Consider the following 18,791-nt stretch of genomic DNA (forward strand, 5'->3'; position numbering starts at 1 on the left):
TCTGAATTTGGCAGATGCGTTTGCTTGGGGAGTGTCGTGACAGTATTGACACAATGAAGAGGGTCGGCTGTGATCTGAAGGAGGAAGAACACAAGCTGGCAGGGTTCGCGAACCCCAACAGCTCAGAATCACAGACCTCTGGTACTACTAACTTTTTTTTGTGCAATGTGATATAGTTTACATGTATTTGTTGGTACTCATATTTATATATGTTACTCAGTGCATTTTGCCATACCTTCCCTCTTTGCCACTGCCCTGTAGGCGTAATTGAGCGCTGGGAACTGCTGCAGGCACAGGCTCTCAGTAAAGAGCTACGCATGAAACAGAATCTGCAGCAGTGGCAACAATTTAACTCAGATCTTAACAGCATATGGACCTGGCTGGACCAGGCTAAAGAAGAGCTAGAGCAGCAGCGGAGACTGGATGCTAGCACTGATATCCACACCATTGAGCTGCGCATCAAGAAACTCAAGGTCATCCATCCCGAAGTGCCCAAAATGACTGCACTGAAATGATAATCCATGTCAAATGTTTCTCTCTTATATTTCAATTTTTCTTAAGTAATAATCTCATTTTACTTTCCAGGAACTACAGAAGGCTGTGGATAAACGGAAGGCAATAGTGCTATCCATAAATCTATGCAGTTCTGAGTTTGTGTCAGACAGTGAGGATTCTCAAGAGCTGCAGGGCCGACTGAAGGAGATGAATAACCGTTGGGAGCGGCTAACCAGCTCTCTAGACGAATGGAGGAGTTCTCTTCAAAATGCTCTAATGCAATGTCAGGTAAATGTGCCAGCTCCTATTACAATAAACATTTAAATGCTCTAAAAAGGTGTGGTTTAGTAACTGCGATTTAGTCATTTTCAGGGGTTGCATCTTGTCAGATTAAATGCTGACTGTAGATTATAACCGTTTGTTCTGCAGGACTTCCATGAAATGAGTCACGGTCTTTTGCTGTGGATAGAGAATATTGACCGCAGGAGAAATGAGATTGTTCCCATCGATCATAGTCAGGACACTGATGCTCTGCACGATCATCATAAAGCCCTCTTGGTATAGCATGGCTTATCAATATTAGTGTGCCCAGAATGTACTTTTTCTTAAATTTATAACTGGTACTGAATCTCTGCTTTGTCTTACCAGCAAATCCGTCGGGAACTGCTGGACTCTCAGCTGAAGGTGGCCTCATTGCAGGACATGTCTCTGCAGCTACTGGTCCACTCAGAGGGCAGCGAGTGCCTGGAAGCCAAAGAGAAGGTGCACGTCATTGGCAATCGACTTAAGATGCTTTTAAAAGAGGTGACACGAGACATCAGAGAGCTGGAGAAAACTCTGGACATTAACAGCAGTCAACAGGTCAGGACATAATTTAAACTAGCAAAATACTGAATTATACATTACCTTCATTCAGTGTTTTTTTTTTTATACTGTTCCTTTTATGACCGAGTGCTGCTCAAACTTTACATGTATTTATGTTTTATATGGTTGCTCATGTGCATGCTATTATGGAGATCTATTTTATTTCTTTTTCCTTTAGCAAACCATGTATGTAGCTGTTATTCTCGGTATCCTGCTTAAGGTTTGAGTAAAGATTGGTCACCATAAATTAATTCATTACCCCATATATTTTCTTTCTGACAGGATCTGTCATCTTGGTCATCTGCTGATGAACTGGACACATCCGGTTCTTTGAGTCCTGTGTCTGGACGAAGCACTCCCAGCCGCCACCGATCGGTAACACACCATCCTAATGTTCTGTGGGGCTGTGCAAACATGAACGTGACTATCACATTAAGGCAATAGAATGTTTATTTGTGTTCCTGATGTCCCTAGAACGTTGCCACCAGACACGCTTGACACCACAGTATTTCTGTGCAGTATCAATTTCCCTCTAGATTCACAACACTTCCATCTTCCTTCACTTCTAAATCCCATTCAGCACGTATGATGTGATTCTGTTTTTACAACCCCCCGTTTTGTTCTTTCAACACATTCCCTTGTGTTCATGGACCATCTATTCTCCCATGTAGTAGCTCTCAAAGAACACTGGTTCAGTAATATTAAATCACAAAAGTTCTATGCAATATATATATATATATATAATACACATTTTAGTCCTGAAATTTACGTAAATGTTCCAGTATTTCATTAATCTGTTTAAGTATTTTAAGGTTTTCTGCCAGAATGTGCTTTGATGAACCAGTTTCTTTGCTGTCAGAGAATTCCTGTCACCCTCTTATTTGAGTTCCTGGTCTTCTTTTGGGTTTCTGTCATCAGTAGCTTTGCCTTTATTTGCCTGGACTGAAACATTCTTTCTTTCTTTTACCCCCCTGTTCATTGCAAACAGAAACGGGGCAAAAGTAGTCTGTCACAGCCTGGACCCTCTGTGAGCAGTCCACACTACAGGTACCTGTCTCCTGGTTTCTAGAGCACATAGAAGATAATGGAACTCAACCCATGACCTGACTGTAGCTGTTGTCATCTGCTGGCTTGATCTCAACATTTACTAAACTATTGTACATGTGACTGATGCCAAGCCAGTCAGATGACCTTTATTTATTAAAGTAATTCTGCAGAATTTAGCTAAAAGCTCATGTCTGTGGATTCCATCATCTTCTGTGCTTCTAGACACAGCTTAGGCTAGGGAGTTTTAGACAGATTACATGCAGGAGGACATGCACCAGGAAAATGTACTGTACTACGAGTATCTTCCGGTATCATCTAAATGCTATATTTTTCTGCTTATAATCTGTGGCCGAAAAATATTGTTGACTTGCTGCTGAGCATTTTTTCATCACTGTGGCGAGCAAGTGTCTGCAATGAACAAAGTCTTGGCAGCAGCCTATCTTATTCTCTTACTCTCTTTCTTGTCTCTCATGTCTTCTCAATAACTAATCCACCATTTTCCTCCCCTTCCTATCTGCCATCTGTGGTTTGATTCTCCCAATTCTTCATTTGCAGAATATATAGTTTGGCACGTTGGGACATTATAAGCATTACTTAGTGCTAAAGTCATTACAGTGTAGAATATAGGCTTAGTGACCCCAGCACCTCAAAATCCAGAATAAACATTTATAAATGATGCACAATATATAAATGAATACTTTCACTTGAACTGTATAACATAAAAGTAAAGTTTTTTACATGAGTACTATGTTGAACATTTTGAAATTAGATACAACCTTAGACTTTTGCTTTAGTATCTGCAATTATATTTTGAATTATTTATTTAGGATTACTGAAATGATTGTATTACTGATAAACTGGTAATCTGATACTGTCTGGTGGTATATTATTTGAGTGCAAGCACATATTCCGAAAAAACCCTACATGTGGCACTGCAGCTGCTTTCTCAGAACAACTGCTGGACAGCTTCCTTTTGGCATGCATTGTAATATATCTAATATTTACAGAATATGAATGACAATACACTCAAAAAAAAACAACCCTTTTTTTGTTGCTTAGCCCTGCATTTTCTCTTTAGACTTGTCTTTGGCTTAAGCAGCTAAACCTGTATGAAAAAGCGATAATGCTATTTGGTTAAATAGAAAGCCACTAATGCATTTTGCCTGATGGTGCATGATTCTTATTCTGGCAAGTTCAGTATATATAAATACAGAGAAAATGCCAAAGAAAACACAGGGTGTGATTTATATATTTTATGCAGCATTCCACTTGGATCTTAATAGCAAAAAAGAAATATAAAAAGAAGTATCAAGGCTCTACAGTTAGCCCAGTTCATATGCTAAACTTTGCATTGGAATGTGTCTACCTGATCTGTTTTGTCCCTTATGTGAGCAGGTCTCTCAGCGTCGCTGGATCCGATTCCTCCCATTCTGAGGAGAAGGAGCCCTCCTGGTGTAGAACTTTCCTCCAACGAGTCCTTTGGGCCTCACTGCCTATGCAGCTGCTATTGCTGCTATTGGTGGCCTTGGCCTGTCTGGTGCCTATGTCTGAGGAAGACTACAGCTGTTCCCAGTCTAACAACTTTGCCCACTCTTTCCATCCTATGCTCAGCTACACAAATGGGCCTCCCCCTATGTGAGCTTGGTTTTTACATTAGACAGTCTTCAATTTTGAGTTATCTAAAGATTTTACTCTGACTGGGACCACTAGATTAGCATCCAAGCTGATCATGTTTGTGTCTTTGTATAGCTTGATAGAGCTGCTAAATTTACTCATGTATTGTGTGGATGTTTGAGAAGAAAAAAAACTTCTTTGCACTGAAAATGTATATGCTGTAAGAGAGGTGATTGCTGGCGGTACAGATAGTTCTTCCAAAATTCAAAAGGAGAAAAATATACATAAAGGTATTTTAATGGGATATTACTGCATTTTAAACTGAAATACTGTTGAAATTATAGATTACGATCTACAAAGGCCTATTATTTTAGTTTTTTTGTTAAATCATTAAAAGAATTGAAATTTGATTTATTGCAAAGAATATAAACTGCATTACTTATAACAAATGTGTTGTAAAACAACATTTTAAAGAGCTATATATGGGAACTATTTTTATATGTATTTTTGGCATGTAATTTTTTTTTTGCTTTTAAAATTGTTTGATTTTATTGGATTTGTCATTGTTCAAGACTGAGCTTAATCATAACTAACTTAGTGAAATAATCAAGTTGTCATGAATATACAGTCTTCAGTGGAAATTCGCTAATAATATATTGATCTATGTAGAGTTTGCTCAGACCTATGATGAATTTGTGTTAAGAAATACAGACAGTATACATAAAATCTGGATTTGAGAGTGGATTTTTTGCAATAATCCAACAGCACACAACCAAATATGAAACCACATTAAGAGTTTCCTGGCATCATGTGGCCAGGGTAGAACACAATTTGTTTTTAACTATAAAACAAGGAAGTCATTTGTTGTCATGTGTATATGCAAATATTTAAATGGAAAAAGCATATAGTTTTATTAAAATAATCTGAATTTATTCATTCACAGTGTGCCCCATATTTGACCTGCTTATTAATTACATGTGTTTTAAAATAATACCTAATGCAGTGTCTTGTAAAAACTATACATGATGGCTGCACTGCTGCTCAGGTTGCCGTTTTAGTGTTCAGTGGAGGCTGCATTTGTCCTTCAGGCCCTAGAGAGCCAGCTGTAATGACAGAGCTTGCAGATGTATCTGGGATCAGCACCAAGTGGCGCTGATGATGTGGCACTCCACATTGTTTGGTGAGGGAAAAGTGGTGACCTGAATTAATGAGAACCTCGAGCCTCTTGATAACCTCACAGCTGGGAACAGAGGCTGGCATATTTACCCCTAACATCTGAGCGATGACAGTACAAAAATCCAGCAGCTGTAACACAATATGAGGCAAGTGAGGTTAGGACACATTTAACATACATTTGAGTTTATACAAAAGGCAGAATCATTCAGACTTTTTAAGTAATAGTTACTATCCACTACCTTCTTCTCTCTATGGGTGAGTTCTGCAATGGCACCGGCCTGGCTGTGGAGCAGTCTCTGTGTTTGCTCTAGTTCATCCCTGGCTCTGTGCTCCTGATTCTGAAGCTCTGTCTTCACTGTTGCAAGTCTCTTCTCCACTTTCACCTTGTTCTTCTCCAGTTTTCCCAGACTTTTAGTCTGATCTTCAATGGTTCTGTTCTGTTCCATCACTCTGATCTTATTGTATCAAACAAAGCAATGCCTAAGGTATTGTAAGTGATTTTACTTTATTTTCCTTTTATTTTACCCTTGGCCAATTCCCACCCACCAGTCAGGTCTCCCATACTTTAACCACCAACATGGGATAATAATGTCACATGCTAGGATTACTGTGATTGTCTTCAAATTCTGCTCTCTTGGATTCCATGTCTGTGGCATTGATGGAACTGGAACCCACAATCTCTATATGATAGGGTGAATGTTGCTGCACTATAAAGAAAACATGCTGTAAAAAAGAGGTGCCTTTGTACTTGTTACATGTGCTTAACAGCAAAGTAAAATTATATCTTCGCATATCTCAGCAATGTTGGGAAGCTGGGGTCAAAGCACCACGTCAGCCATATTATAACACCCCTGGAGCACAGTGGGTTAAAGGCCTTGTTCAAGGACCCCAAGAGTGGCAGCTTGGTGATACTGGAGCTTGAACCCCAACCCTTTAATAAGTAACCCAGAGACACTGAGCTACCACCTCCTCATAATCCCAGAGGTGCAAAATTGGGGTATGTAGTATATGCAGTGCATATGGGCATCACTCAAGGAGGCTTTCCATGTAGTGTATTTATTCCTATATTTACCTCTGGTAAATGTGCAGTTGCACCCCAGTATAGACCTTATGTCTGAAGAAGTATAGAAAGATTTAATTAATGTGTCAAAGAAAACTCTTTGAGAGTCGTTTCATTTCATTTGGCACTGATTATGTTCAACCTTAAATTATGTTCATTAATATACACAATTTTTTATTCTTAGTTAATTCAATCATAGTTTATTACCACTTAAATATGGTTAGGGAAGTCTGTCTCTGGTTGGCATATGAGTAAGAACTCTCTTCCCCTCTACCTTGAGCTCATTGGTGTGAGAAAGCTGGGCCTTCAGGTCAGTGGTGGAAAGCCGCATAGAATTAAGCTCAGTCTGAAGCCTTGCCACCTTTTTTTGCAGCTTCTTGCTGGCTAGTGCAGTATCATCCCTCTCTATGGCCAAAGCTGAAAGACTTCTTTTCTCTTCATCCAGGTGGGCCACCTTCCTCCGTAGCAGATCCATGTGCAATTCCTTACTCTCTAGGCGCTGTTTCTGCTCCTTCAGCTGTACCCAAAACATTCTTTAGTACATTCTTAATTTTTTTTCAATCAATGTCAAATGTTTTTGTAGATGTAACTCGCACTTTCAAACCTTTTTCTGAAGACTGTAAACTAGAGTTTTGTTTTGCACTAGCGCTGTTCCCTCCTGTCTGGTCAGTTGTTCTGCACGGGTCAGTATGGCCTCAAGTCGCATGTCAAAACCCAGATCTGCAGCTATGTGCTCAATTTTCAATTTCTCTGAAAGATCCTCCAGGAACTTTAAGTACTGCAAGAGAAAAGTAGACCACATTCTGTAGGGAACTATTAATTTTTAATTTTTTAATTTTTTACTTGTATCAAAATGTAAAGACAGCCCATTATTTAAAATGTACCGCTACTAATGTGTTAGGATGCAGAGTGTTGGAAATTTTCCGTCTTTGAGTGCTTACTATTTGTTTTTCATGACTGTCCTCATCTTTGCTCACTTCTGCAGTTAACAGCTCTAACTCCATTGTTTGCATCTTTTTCTGGAGCTGATGAACCTTCTGTTCTGCTGCTCTGTGCAGCTCTGATTGCCTGTCAAGTTCCTGTAACACTTTAGCCAGTCTGGCCTCCATCCCAGCAGCAGTCTATAGTATAGGCAAACAGTATTACAATGTGAAAAGAATACCACAGTGAAGTTAAAACATTTAATAAATATACCCTATGCCAAAAGAGTATGTCACTGGAAACTTCTTCTCTGTCTACCTCAGTGCTGCTTTTCTCGCTTCTGCAAACTTCAACGAGTCTCTCCAGAATATGTTCTTCTTTAGGCAAAGAAGTGTCTGGCTCATTTCCAAGCAGAACTTGCACTTCTTTGAGAAAGGACTCCATGCGACTGTGTAGTGCCTGTGCTTCATTCTGGCGCCTGAGGAGTTTTTGTTCCAGATCCTGAGACCGTGTCTCATAAGTGTTCCACCCCTCCCTGGCAGCAACCAGGGCAAGTTCATTTTCTTGCAGCTTGTTTCTCAGACTTTTATTGTCTACTTCCAAGCTCTGTTTCTTTAGCAATATGGCATGAAGTTCCTGAGAGACAATGCACAGTGCAGGAAAATAACATGCCACTTAAACAAGCATTATTTGTATTGTTTAAACCCTGTCAAATGTCACATATGTGCAAATAAATATATACCTGTCTAGCAGAGTTCAGGTCACTTGCTCGGAGGGCTGAGACGTTTTGTTCATGGTCCACATCAGCAACCAATCTTCTCAATGTTTCTCTGCTGGCTTTGCTCTCCACCTCATGGGATTTCATGCTCTCCTCTAGGGCACATAACTGAGCCTTCTGTCTATCTCTCTCTTTGCAGCACAGTTCCACCTAAACATGAACCAAACAAACTGTAAGCAACATAGAGACTTTAAATTAATGTTGAATGAAGAGCTCTTCATGAACTCACCGAAGACAGAATTGTATCCATGGGTTTATCATTTTCAGCTAAATTAACAGAAAGCTTGCTGGCTAGTCTGGATAAAAAATCTTCACATTTCCTCTGCAAATTGGCAGTCTCTTGCTTTGTCTTCTTCCATTCTTTGATATACTGCCTAGAAAGCAACACTTAAACTGTATACAGATTTTTTTCATGTACATAAAGGAATGTAGATACAACAACGAATAACCAGATCTCACTTTGACTGAATCTCCTGCTGCAATACTCTTTTTTTCAAATCTTCATTTTCTTTGGTAAGCTCTTGTAATTTCACATCCGTTATTTTTTTAGATGAGACAATCGAGATCATCTCTTGTTCTGTGTTGTAAATGCTCTCCCTGAGGGAACTGATAAGAGATGCCTGTCTGGCTTCGGTCTCCTTGTACCTGTCACTTTCCTCTTTCAGGTCTTTCACAGTAGTCCTTTGAGAGGAAAGCTTGGACCGGCAATCCACCAGCTAACAAGATCAAATATACAGTATTGATATTGAATATGATGGATGTAATTAAAATAGACATTTTGAAGACACATTGAAGACATAATACCTGTAAGTTGAGACTTTGATATTTGGCCTGGAGGGCTGCTAGATCCTCTCGGGCAGACTCTGTGGCCTGTTTGTAGTGGTGTAGGTGCTGCTGTATTACTGAATCCTCCATTACAATGATAAACGTTGCTTACCTGTTAATGATATTGAGTATAGATTAACTTTGTGGTTCTCTGCTTTATTTAAAACTCATTAAAGTGAGCATGATTACAAGAGCAGAAGCTCCGATTCTTCTTCTAATGATAATATTATAATAATCCCCCAAGAGTGAGCCCTATAAGAAAATGTATTGCACCGACGTTTTTTAAAGCTACACTTTTTAAAAGATGTGTAGTAGATAAAATGCTGATTACTAAAAAGTAATCATGGCAAAATGGATACTGATTTCAGAAAATATATCAAATATAATATTCACAATATAATGTTTACCGTTTGTAAAATAAGATGAATTAAAATGTCCCAGCTTAAGTTTCTCATCTATTTATTGACAGGGAAATAGTACATATTAGTTAGATTTTTATTCTCACCACCTTTTTCTCTGCGCACTTTCACGCCGTTTCCCCTCTCGACCTGAGCATAAAACCCGCAATGTTTTGCTTTATGTTTCTAAGCAACAGACCAAACTTTAAAGTCACCGTTAGGGGGCGCTGCTGCTTCTGACAGAACACTATAAATATGTTTCCGACGCATTAAAGAAAGTTTGCATAATTGCGACTTTATTTCTCGGAATTCCGAGTTTTTTTCTAAATAATGAAAATGAGATGGTTCAAGCTCCCTCCTAGCTGTTAGAAAATAACAGAATTTTTAGAAATAAAGTAGAAATTGGGAAAGAAATAGTCGGAATAATATAAAATAGAGTCGCTATTAAGCATTTTTTTTATGTGGCGGAAACGGGCTTCATAAGACTTCCATATTTTCCACTAGGACAGAAAACAAAAGAACACATTTCCTAACATGATTAATTGGATTTAAAGATTCATCATTAATGCTGAAGCACTGCACTTCCAAGACATTCAGTAATCTCAAACCTTTCTACAAATCCATCTGCAGTCTATTTTCTAACGTTTTAAGATGTGGATGAACATGACCACAGACTGGTACTAGTTTGTGTTTTTGTATATTAAAAACATACAGGTGCTTCCTGAAACCGATTCTTTAAAAGAAATGAGACACGTGCTTCCTATGCAAAAGTAACAAAGCAGAGGCCTCCAATAAACGCTCTTCTCTCCCACAAATAATCTCTAACTGCAATTTATGATGCTCCAATAAAAATAACAAATGCAAAATTGATCTTGTTGGTTACTCTGTTATTAATAATGACTGATAATTAATTTGCTTAAAATTGATTTTTTTTTAATGAATGAACTTATGCGTTATTTAATTAACTACAAGAGACACTGCTTTAATCAGAGAGTTTCTAATGTCAGTTATTGATTTCCTCATTACTATTCTTACACCTTTCCCCTGCATGGAGTACTAGGGTGTCAATAATAATAATAATAATAATAATAATAATAATAATAATAATATACCAGGCTGCAACTCTTTGGCCCTTGAGCAAGGCCCTTGGGGTAGTGGTTAAGGCTCTGGCTTACTGATGGGAAGGTCAAAAAAAAGATTTTCACTGAGCTGTAATGAAAGAAGTTCAAACCCCCTCTTTGTATTAAAGCTGAGTGCCTGTGTTTGTGGCGCAGCCTCTTTAATGGGCGGGGCTCATGAGCACTGAACGTGGTGTAACGTATTACGTGAGGTCACCAACCCCGGAAGTGCCACTTCCATTCATTTGTACGACATGAAGATCATGTAACATACCAGAATTGTGTAAATTGTGCACAAAGGAATCGGCTCGTTAGAAAAATTCAGATATGACAGTTATATTGTTGTGTCTTCTTCAAGATCGCACTAGGTATGTACTGAATTAAAGAGGTTTTAGTGTATTATTGTACAGAGTAGTGTAACGTGTGCTAGCTACAACGAGTCCAGGACTGTCAAAGTACACGATCTAGTCAACTAACATTACTTTTTTTCTAGATCAACGTGCAAAATTAATGCAAAAAAAAAAGAGATATAGTTGAACATAATTTACTGCTAGTCATATCATCATAAAGGCCTTTATAGAGCTAGCTCAATTGCTGATTGCTATCAAGGTCAATGTGCTGAAGAACACTAGCTTTTAATGAATCTACCGATCCAACTTGTAAACTCGTAGATAATGGTAAACCGATTAATGGTGCAATCACTATCTGTATCTTCTCTGTACACAGGTAGGTAGTTATGCTGGCTAGGTCTCTGACTGCTTTAATATGGGGAAGACTGCATCAGCCTTTGGAGAGGACACTCTACTCCAGAGTAGTCTCTGGAACAGCATTTGAACTGGAGAAATGTCCTGGTTCTGGGCTCAGGTGCAATCTACCACGAGTGCTGTCCGGCAGCACCTCATCACACAAACTTCACACACAATGCAAGAGCAATCACACCACCACACTCAGTGATGCCTGGTCATCTGGACTGCATAACAGAGCCTTTAACAGACTCCCATATTTTTTTAACACGAGTTATGGCACAACAATCAAAACATGGAGCGTACATAGAACATTTCAGTCTACCAGTGGAACCACCAAATCTGTGCTGAAGCAAGCGGGCATGCCTGGAAAAAAGACATTAAAGGGACCAAGGACGAAGCAGCCGTCCAGAGCCAATCTGCCAGCCCCAGAAGAGGCAAGTCAATAGTGAAAATACATTTTGAGTTCCCATTTAGAAAAACTTTCCTCTGTCCCATTTTACCACTTACACATTTAAATGGCTGAAATTCCTAATGAATAATAATAATAATAATAATAATAATAATAATAATAATAATAATAAAAACTAATAATGCATTGGCTACCATCATTTCTTCTCAACAGGATATGATGCAATGTGTCGCCTATGCAACTGCTGAACAGTACCACCTGCCTACTCTCTGTCATGACCTAATAGCTAATGGCTTTTTTGAAATAAGAGACTTACCCAGGGGTAGGTTGAAGTCTAGCATCACTTGCTTCTTCTATTTATCTTTGGATGGTTAACTGATTTAATAGTAATGTTATAGTCAGTGGTTTTACTGCATAATGCATAAACATGACTGATATAGGTTATTATATTGTTGTGTTTAGATGCAGCTAATGTTCTGGTGATTGGGACAGAAATTGCATCAAAGCCAGATGACAATGCTATGATGTTTTTCTTCAGGTGAGCTGAAATGCTTGTTCTCTTTACATTACTGCTCTTTGCTTATATTTCAAATCTAAACTATGGGTGTCCTGTTTTATCTGCAAAAGTTTGGTCTGGCTTCTGGTTTTTCATTTAAGTCAAGCAGGAGTGGCACCTGATTCAAAAGTTTGATATATCAGGTATGACTTTTGCTTGGTTGAAATGAAAGTCAGAAGACACACTGGCTTAATAAAAAGATAAACTTGGGCACTCAGTTGAGGTACTGCTAAAAAGAGCTTTTTCTCAATAGGGAAGGCTCAGTGGTTTTCTGGAATGTTGATGACAAAACTGTGAGTAAAAGCTTTCCTGTCTCTTTTAGATTGGTTTGAATTCAAATTGAACACATGAAATAAAGCTCAAAAGCACTCTTTTGCTTGTATATTTTTGCTAGCTGTTTTTGTATTCTTATGACTTTGATTTACAGATAAAGAAAGTCATGCGGATATTGGAGCAACATGAGATTCAGCCCTATGAGGTGGCTTTGGTCCACTGGGAAAATGAAGAAATTAATTACTCAATTGAAGAGTATGTCATGATGTCACAAAAATTCCATACATTTATCTGTAGTATTGCATATAGTATTTTTGCAGTGTCTAATGGGACATATGTTTTTGTTTTTGGTTACATAGAGGAAGCACAAAGCTCCATCGAGGAAACTTCATATTCAATAGTGACATGGACTATGAGCAAGTTCTTCTGGAGAAATTTGCATTTTCTAATGCCCTGTCTCTATCAGGTGGGCTGGATGGAGATTTATTGCTGCATTATTATACATGTCTTGGAAGATTTCTTTTTTTAAACATTAGTCTTTTATTCATACGTTTTTAATTCAAACTGATTTTATCACAGTTAAGCTGGCGATATGGGAGATCTCTCTGGATAACTTTGTTGAATCTATTCAGCCAATTCCAGAGGTAGTTCTACTTATTTAGTGTACATTTTATACATAACAACCTCTGAAGCGCTGCATGTAACTATATGATAAAGAGAAGCATTTATCTATGAAATCGAACAGTTTTGTTTTGGATTTTACTTAGCATGAAATGGCACATATGAAATCTATTGGATATCAGTTATTCTAAAGAATAATACTTTAATGTATAAACATAATTCATTTATATACTCTTCAAACAGACACTCAAGTCTGGGAAGTCAGTCAAACTGTCCAGGGCAGAGGTCTTGCAGAAAATAGGAGAACTCTTTGCTCTGAGGTGAGAAACCAGCTTTAAAATAACAAAACCTTAATATCAAATCTCCAGTTCATATTTTAATGATGTTGTTGTATAGGCATTGCATTAATCTGAGTTCAGATCTGCTCATCACTCCTGATTTCTACTGGGACAGAGAGGACCTGGAGCAACTGTATGACAAGACATGTCTGTTTCTCAGTATTAACCGTAGGGTCAAGGTAAAAATATGAAATCCATCACATCATCAGTCTTTGTTTTGTACTCAAAATATTAAAGACTACATTCTGTTTCTGCAATTTCATCTATTTCCATGTTTCAAATTATGCATTTTTCTATTTATAGTTTTTTTGTGTGGATCACCTAAATATATGAATAAACAGGGTGCACAAATATCCACTGTAAAATAGTGGATCATGAATGTTTTGAAATTGTTTTGAGGCTAGACATTCAGGGCTTGTGGAATTTCAATATGCACATAAAGATTGTGGGCACAAACCTGTTTGTCTTTGCCAGGTTTAAAGGTAAAATGTGACTGTAGATGAATCTTTTTTTATAGGATACTTACCACAAACAACATCTAAGTCAACACTGTGATAGCTGTGTTCTTTAATTCTATAGTTGGCTTGTAGAAAATGGTGCTGGTTCTCATGCATTTGGTGTTGTGCAGGTTGTGAATGAAAAGCTGCAGCACTGCACGGAACTGACAGACCTGATGAGGAATCATCTTAGTGAGAAGCACAGTCTCCGATTGGAGTGGATGATTGTAATCCTGATCACTATTGAGGTCAGTTTATGTGTTTGCTGCTTTCAAATTCACTGATATCAAATACTGTGAATGTTTGCAGCATGAATAGCTGTTACTCTTAATAAATATGACATTTAATTAAAATACAATAAAATACTGTACAAATAGAAGGTTGCAAAAATTGCAAAAGGAATTCAAGATAATCAAATCTCTGTTAAAAATCATTATAAAAACTAATTGTAACACATTTAAATCATAAACCATTTAATCATTGTTGCACATTAAAATGCTCACCTTGTTCCACTCACCTTTAGTTTCAGTGCACCCGCTAGTGACATCGTTTGATAAGAAAATGCAAATGTGTCTTATAGCATGAGTTAAGCACACAATCTCATCCTTTTATAAAAGACATTATTATATGTATAAATTTTTTATTAATTTTTTTGTATAATGTTTATATATATATATATATATATATATATATATATATATATATATATATATATATATATATATATATATATATATATCTTTTTGGCAAGGCTCACATAAGCATAATTTTTTTTGTGTGGAGCAAACTTAAAAAGTTTGAGTGGTATTTATCAGTCCTAACTCATTTTCTTAACAACACTCCAGGTATGCTAACACCTGACTCCAGTTAGCTTTTTTGAGGTCATTAACTAATAGGTTCACATACTTTTTTCACTAGCACTATGAGGTTATTATGGTTGTTCTTAATAAAGACATGAAAGAATAGAATTTCTTATGCACATTATATTTCTCAATACTCTTGACTTAGATGAAGATCATATCACATTATATATATATATATATATATATATATATATATATATATATATATATATATATATATATATATATATATATATATATATATATATATATATATATACACACACATATACAGTGAGGAAAATAAGTATTTGAACACCCTGCTATTTTGCAAGTTCTCCCACTTAGAAATCATGGAGGGGTCATGAAATTGTCATCGTATGTGCATGTCCACTGTTAGAGACATAATCTAAAAATGTATATAATACAGCTGCAAATAAGTATTTGAACACCTGTCTATCAGCTAGAATTCTGACCCTCAAAGACCTGTTAGTCTGCCTTTAAAATGTCCACCTCCACTACATTTATTATCCTAAATTAGATGCACCTGTTTGAGGTTGTTAGCTGCATAAAGACACCTGTCCACCCCATACAATCAGTAAGAATCCAACTACTAACATGGCCAAGACCAAAGAGCTGTCCAAAGACACTAGAGACAAAATTGTACACCTCCACAAGGCTGGAAAGGGCTACGGGGAAATTGCCAAGCAGCTTGGTGAAAAAAGGTCCACTGTTGGAGCAATCATTAGAAAATGGAAGAAGCTAAACATGACTGTCAATCTCCCTCGGACTGGGGCTCCATGCAAGATCTCACCTCGTGGGGTCTCAATGATCCTAAAGGAAGGTGTGAAATCAGCCCAGAACTACACGGGAGGAGCTGGTCAATGACCTGAAAAGAGCTGGGACCACCGTTTCCAAGGTTACTGTTGGTAATACACTAAGACGTCATGGTTTGAAATCATGCATGGCACGGAAGGTTCCCCTGCTTAAACCAGCACATGTCCAGGCACGTCTTAAGTTTGCCAATGACCATTTGGATGATCCAGAGGAGTCATGGGAGAAAATCATGTGGTCAGATGAGACCAAAATAGAACTTTTGGGTCATAATTCCACTAAACGTGTTTGGAGGAAGAAGAATGATGAGTACCATCCCAAGAACACCATCCCTACTGTGAAGCATGGGGGTGGTAGCATCATGCTTTGGGGGTGTTTTTCTGCACATGGGACAGGGCGACTGCACTGTATTAAGGAGAGGATGACCAGGGCCATGTATTGCGAGATTTTGGGGAACAACCTCCTTTCCTCAGTTAGAGCATTGAAGGTGGGTCGAGGCTGGGTCTTCCAACATGACAATGACCTGAAGCACACAGCCAGGATAACCAAGGAGTGGCTCTGTAAGAAGCATATCAAGGTTCTGGCATGGCCTAGCCAGTCTCCAGACCAAACCCCAATAGAGAATCTTTGGAGGGAGTTTAAACTCCATGTTTCTCAGCGACAGGCCAGAAACCTGACTGATCTAGAGAAGATCTAGGTGGAGGAGTGGGCCAAAATCCCTCCTGCAGTGTGTGCAAACCTGGTGAAAAACTACAGGAAACGTTTGACCTCTGTAATTGCAAACAAAGGCTACTGTACCAAATATTAACATTGACTTTCTCAGGTGTTCAAATACTTATTTGCAGCTGTATCATACAAATAAATAGTTTAAAAATCATACATTGTGATTTCTGGATTTTTTTTTTTTTTTTTAGATTATGTCTCTCACAGTGCAAAATAGCAGGGTGTTCAAATACTTATTTTCCTCACTGTATGTATGTATGTATGTATGTATGTGTATATGTATATATGTGTGTGTGTATATATATATATATATATATATATATATATATATATATATATATATATATATATATATATATATATATATATATATATTAGGGGTGTAACAGTACACATATTCGTACCAAATTCTTCTTCCAGTTCATTACACAAGTGATTACACAACTGAATGCAATCTAATTTATGTGCAGAACATGGCGAACCAGTTTGTTTAGTCTCCGCCTCTCACTTTGATTGCATTTTTAAAAATATTATTAAACTTGAAAACATACACAACAGTGCCAGGGAATAAAAAAAAAAGAAAAAAAAGAAACTAGAGTTAGCACAGTGTCACTGTGGCTACTCACTCCATACCGGAAATAAGATTTGTTTTGCGCATTCTTGAAAGCGCTAAAGAATCCATAGTGCTAGCGTTAGCCGCTAACTAGGAATTGGCTTGCGGCTATATTTTATGTCCAGCTTCAAGAATTTCTTTTAAAAGAAGAAAATCCTGGCAATTCCACATATCGAGGGAGTGAATAATTGAAGGATGAAAAGTATTAATACATTTGTTAAAGTATGCTAAAATAAGTACAGTTGAGTAGATCCTATCTTTAGAAAATTTTATATTAAATTCGCACACACATGTCTGTATTACCCAAAATTGTCTAAAAATGTAAACAATTAAATTACATTTTCCATTTATTTAACCGAAATTGTACCGAACTGTAAATTGTGACCACTAATACATTTATTTATTATAATATATTGTTTTTATTTTGTTCACCTATAATCTGATAAAAATAAAAGTTACAGCTAAATGGCTACATTCATCTAAAGATAAATATTTTTCTATTTTTTTCCAATCTGAAGGTGATGTTTGAACTTGCTCGTGTGCTCTTCTGAGGAGACAGAAGTCTTTGAGGAGGATATCACTGCTACTGTGCAATCAGACAACCATGTTCCAAAGTATTTCAGTCTTTAAACAGTTTGACTGCGTCTTTTGTAACCTTTAATCAGTAGACCGGTCAGATGCTTGCTATAGTGCTGTATTGTGCTGTAAGTTTCCATTATATAAATAAAATTCATTGCACAACTATTTAGAAAGACTTGGATTTATTGTCAAAACAACAGTATGTATACTGTTACATAAGTATGTCTGTCTGCATCAAAAAAGAATTATTGTAATAGCAAATGTATTTATTTTTACCCAAAATGCTGTAAATTCAATAAAGATGGGGCAACTGACATCACTGTACGAGGCGTTATTTTACACCTTGTTCTGCTATTTTTAAATAGAAATATATGGAATCTTACCTTTACATTTACAGCAGACGCCCTTATCCAAAGTGACATACAAAAAAGTCAACTCTGGTTAATTAGGTTGCTAACTTAGAATACCATCAGCCTAAAACTCTGTTGGGTGGAACTAAACCTTTATTTATTCTTTTGTAAGCATGAATACAAAACATTTTTATAGGTGATTATATATTAAAAAGACAAAACAGTGCCCAGTCCTGTTATGCAAAACTGTTGTCTTTTAGGCTGCTGCACAAGAGCAGACTGCTACCATACAGTATGATTCTCAGATCTGTTTATCTGGCAGGAAGCAAAGACACAAGGGACACCGTAATCTATATAGAAGCTGGTCTGGATGGCTGGACTTGGCCACCATGACCAGCTGAATGGCCAGCTCATACTGCATGTATTTAGAGAAATCTCCTGCTATTTATTGACATTTCAGTAGTTAACTGGTAGATATACACTTACTGAGCATCTTATTAGGAACACTTCTAAACATACTGATTCATGTAGTTATTAAAATATTGAAATGATTATTCATTAATAAAATGATCTCCTAGGATTTTCACATACAGCAGTCCCTATACTGTTTACACAGAATGGTGCAATAAAGAAAAAAATTTCGATGTCCAACATGTGTGTACTTTGTTTCTGAATAGCCAGTGGTGGGAGCATATACACAGCACATCCCTGTGGAAAAGCCCAGTGCTCATGGTATGACCTCTTGCCAAGCTTATCAGGCCGCTCAGTGTCTGCCTAAATCCAGGGTCACAATAGTAAACAAACAGGGCATGATGCTATGTGGCAGAGAAGAGGCACTTTTCCTGTCTAGAATGCAGTGCATGAGCATTGCATTTTGCAGCCACTCTGAGGTTTGCCCCCTGTGCAAGATAACTTGTCAGGTCCCTGCCAAAAACACCTCAGTTACTGAAGCTGTTCCCATTAGTGGAACAAAGACCATTTCCATAGTGGTTACTACATAGCACTTGAACTGAATGTATGTTTCATTGTGTTTGCTGATCATATTTAAATATTAATTGTTGATTACAATACATGAGCTACCTTTTAAATAAAAATATGTTAATATAAATGTTCC

At 37.4% G+C, this 18,791-nt stretch overlaps 3 protein-coding genes across 13 annotated transcripts in view; 2 read left to right on the forward strand and 1 right to left on the reverse strand.

Annotated features, from left to right (window-relative positions):
• The window catches only part of syne1b (spectrin repeat containing, nuclear envelope 1b), a 76,602-nt gene extending 71,856 nt beyond the window's left edge, over positions 1-4,746 (forward strand). For 7 of the 8 annotated variants that reach the window (XM_083543861.1, XM_083543863.1, XM_083543864.1 and 4 more), the window contains 8 exons: positions 15-141; positions 262-473; positions 586-783; positions 925-1,053; positions 1,144-1,356; positions 1,642-1,734; positions 2,348-2,406; positions 3,802-4,746. In XM_083543861.1, the coding sequence (XP_083399987.1) occupies positions 15-141; positions 262-473; positions 586-783; positions 925-1,053; positions 1,144-1,356; positions 1,642-1,734; positions 2,348-2,406; positions 3,802-4,045 (1,275 nt within the window). In that variant the 3' untranslated portion in view covers positions 4,046-4,746. The remainder of the gene's footprint in view (positions 1-14; positions 142-261; positions 474-585; positions 784-924; positions 1,054-1,143; positions 1,357-1,641; positions 1,735-2,347; positions 2,407-3,801) is intronic. The other variant, XM_083543866.1, reaches the window with a different exon arrangement.
• Positions 4,747-4,928: 182 nt separating this feature from the next.
• On the reverse strand, positions 4,929-10,404 carry ccdc170 (coiled-coil domain containing 170). Of its 4 annotated transcripts, none has more exons than XM_083543869.1 (11): positions 10,291-10,404; positions 8,760-8,892; positions 8,415-8,671; positions 8,185-8,329; positions 7,920-8,105; positions 7,496-7,813; positions 7,198-7,377; positions 6,861-7,034; positions 6,531-6,773; positions 5,436-5,651; positions 4,929-5,325 (listed from the first exon to the last, which is right to left on the reverse strand). In XM_083543869.1, the coding sequence occupies exons 2-11, from the start codon at positions 8,868-8,870 to the stop codon at positions 5,062-5,064; spliced, it is 2,094 nt and encodes a 697-aa protein (XP_083399995.1). In that variant the 5' UTR covers positions 8,871-8,892; positions 10,291-10,404; the 3' UTR covers positions 4,929-5,061. The 4 variants fall into 4 exon arrangements, with proteins under 4 accessions (XP_083399995.1, XP_083399996.1, XP_083399997.1 ...); XM_083543870.1 differs by lacking the exon at positions 10,291-10,404 and adding an exon at positions 9,286-9,381; XM_083543871.1 differs by lacking the exon at positions 10,291-10,404 and adding an exon at positions 9,289-9,333.
• Positions 10,405-10,482: 78 nt separating this feature from the next.
• rmnd1 (required for meiotic nuclear division 1 homolog) lies at positions 10,483-17,641 on the forward strand. The gene is made up of 12 exons (XM_083543873.1): positions 10,483-10,664; positions 11,023-11,476; positions 11,665-11,773; positions 11,914-11,989; positions 12,261-12,300; positions 12,435-12,535; positions 12,640-12,746; positions 12,860-12,924; positions 13,145-13,221; positions 13,298-13,418; positions 13,868-13,984; positions 17,267-17,641. Exons 2-12 carry the CDS (start codon positions 11,033-11,035, stop codon positions 17,297-17,299), a joined length of 1,290 nt encoding a protein of 429 aa, XP_083399999.1. The 5' UTR covers positions 10,483-10,664; positions 11,023-11,032; the 3' UTR covers positions 17,300-17,641.
• The last annotated feature ends 1,150 nt before the right edge of the window (positions 17,642-18,791 follow it).

This window comes from Silurus aristotelis (assembly GCF_946808225.1).
Source record: "Silurus aristotelis genome assembly, chromosome: 6".
Classification (NCBI taxonomy): Eukaryota; Metazoa; Chordata; class Actinopteri; order Siluriformes; family Siluridae; genus Silurus; species Silurus aristotelis.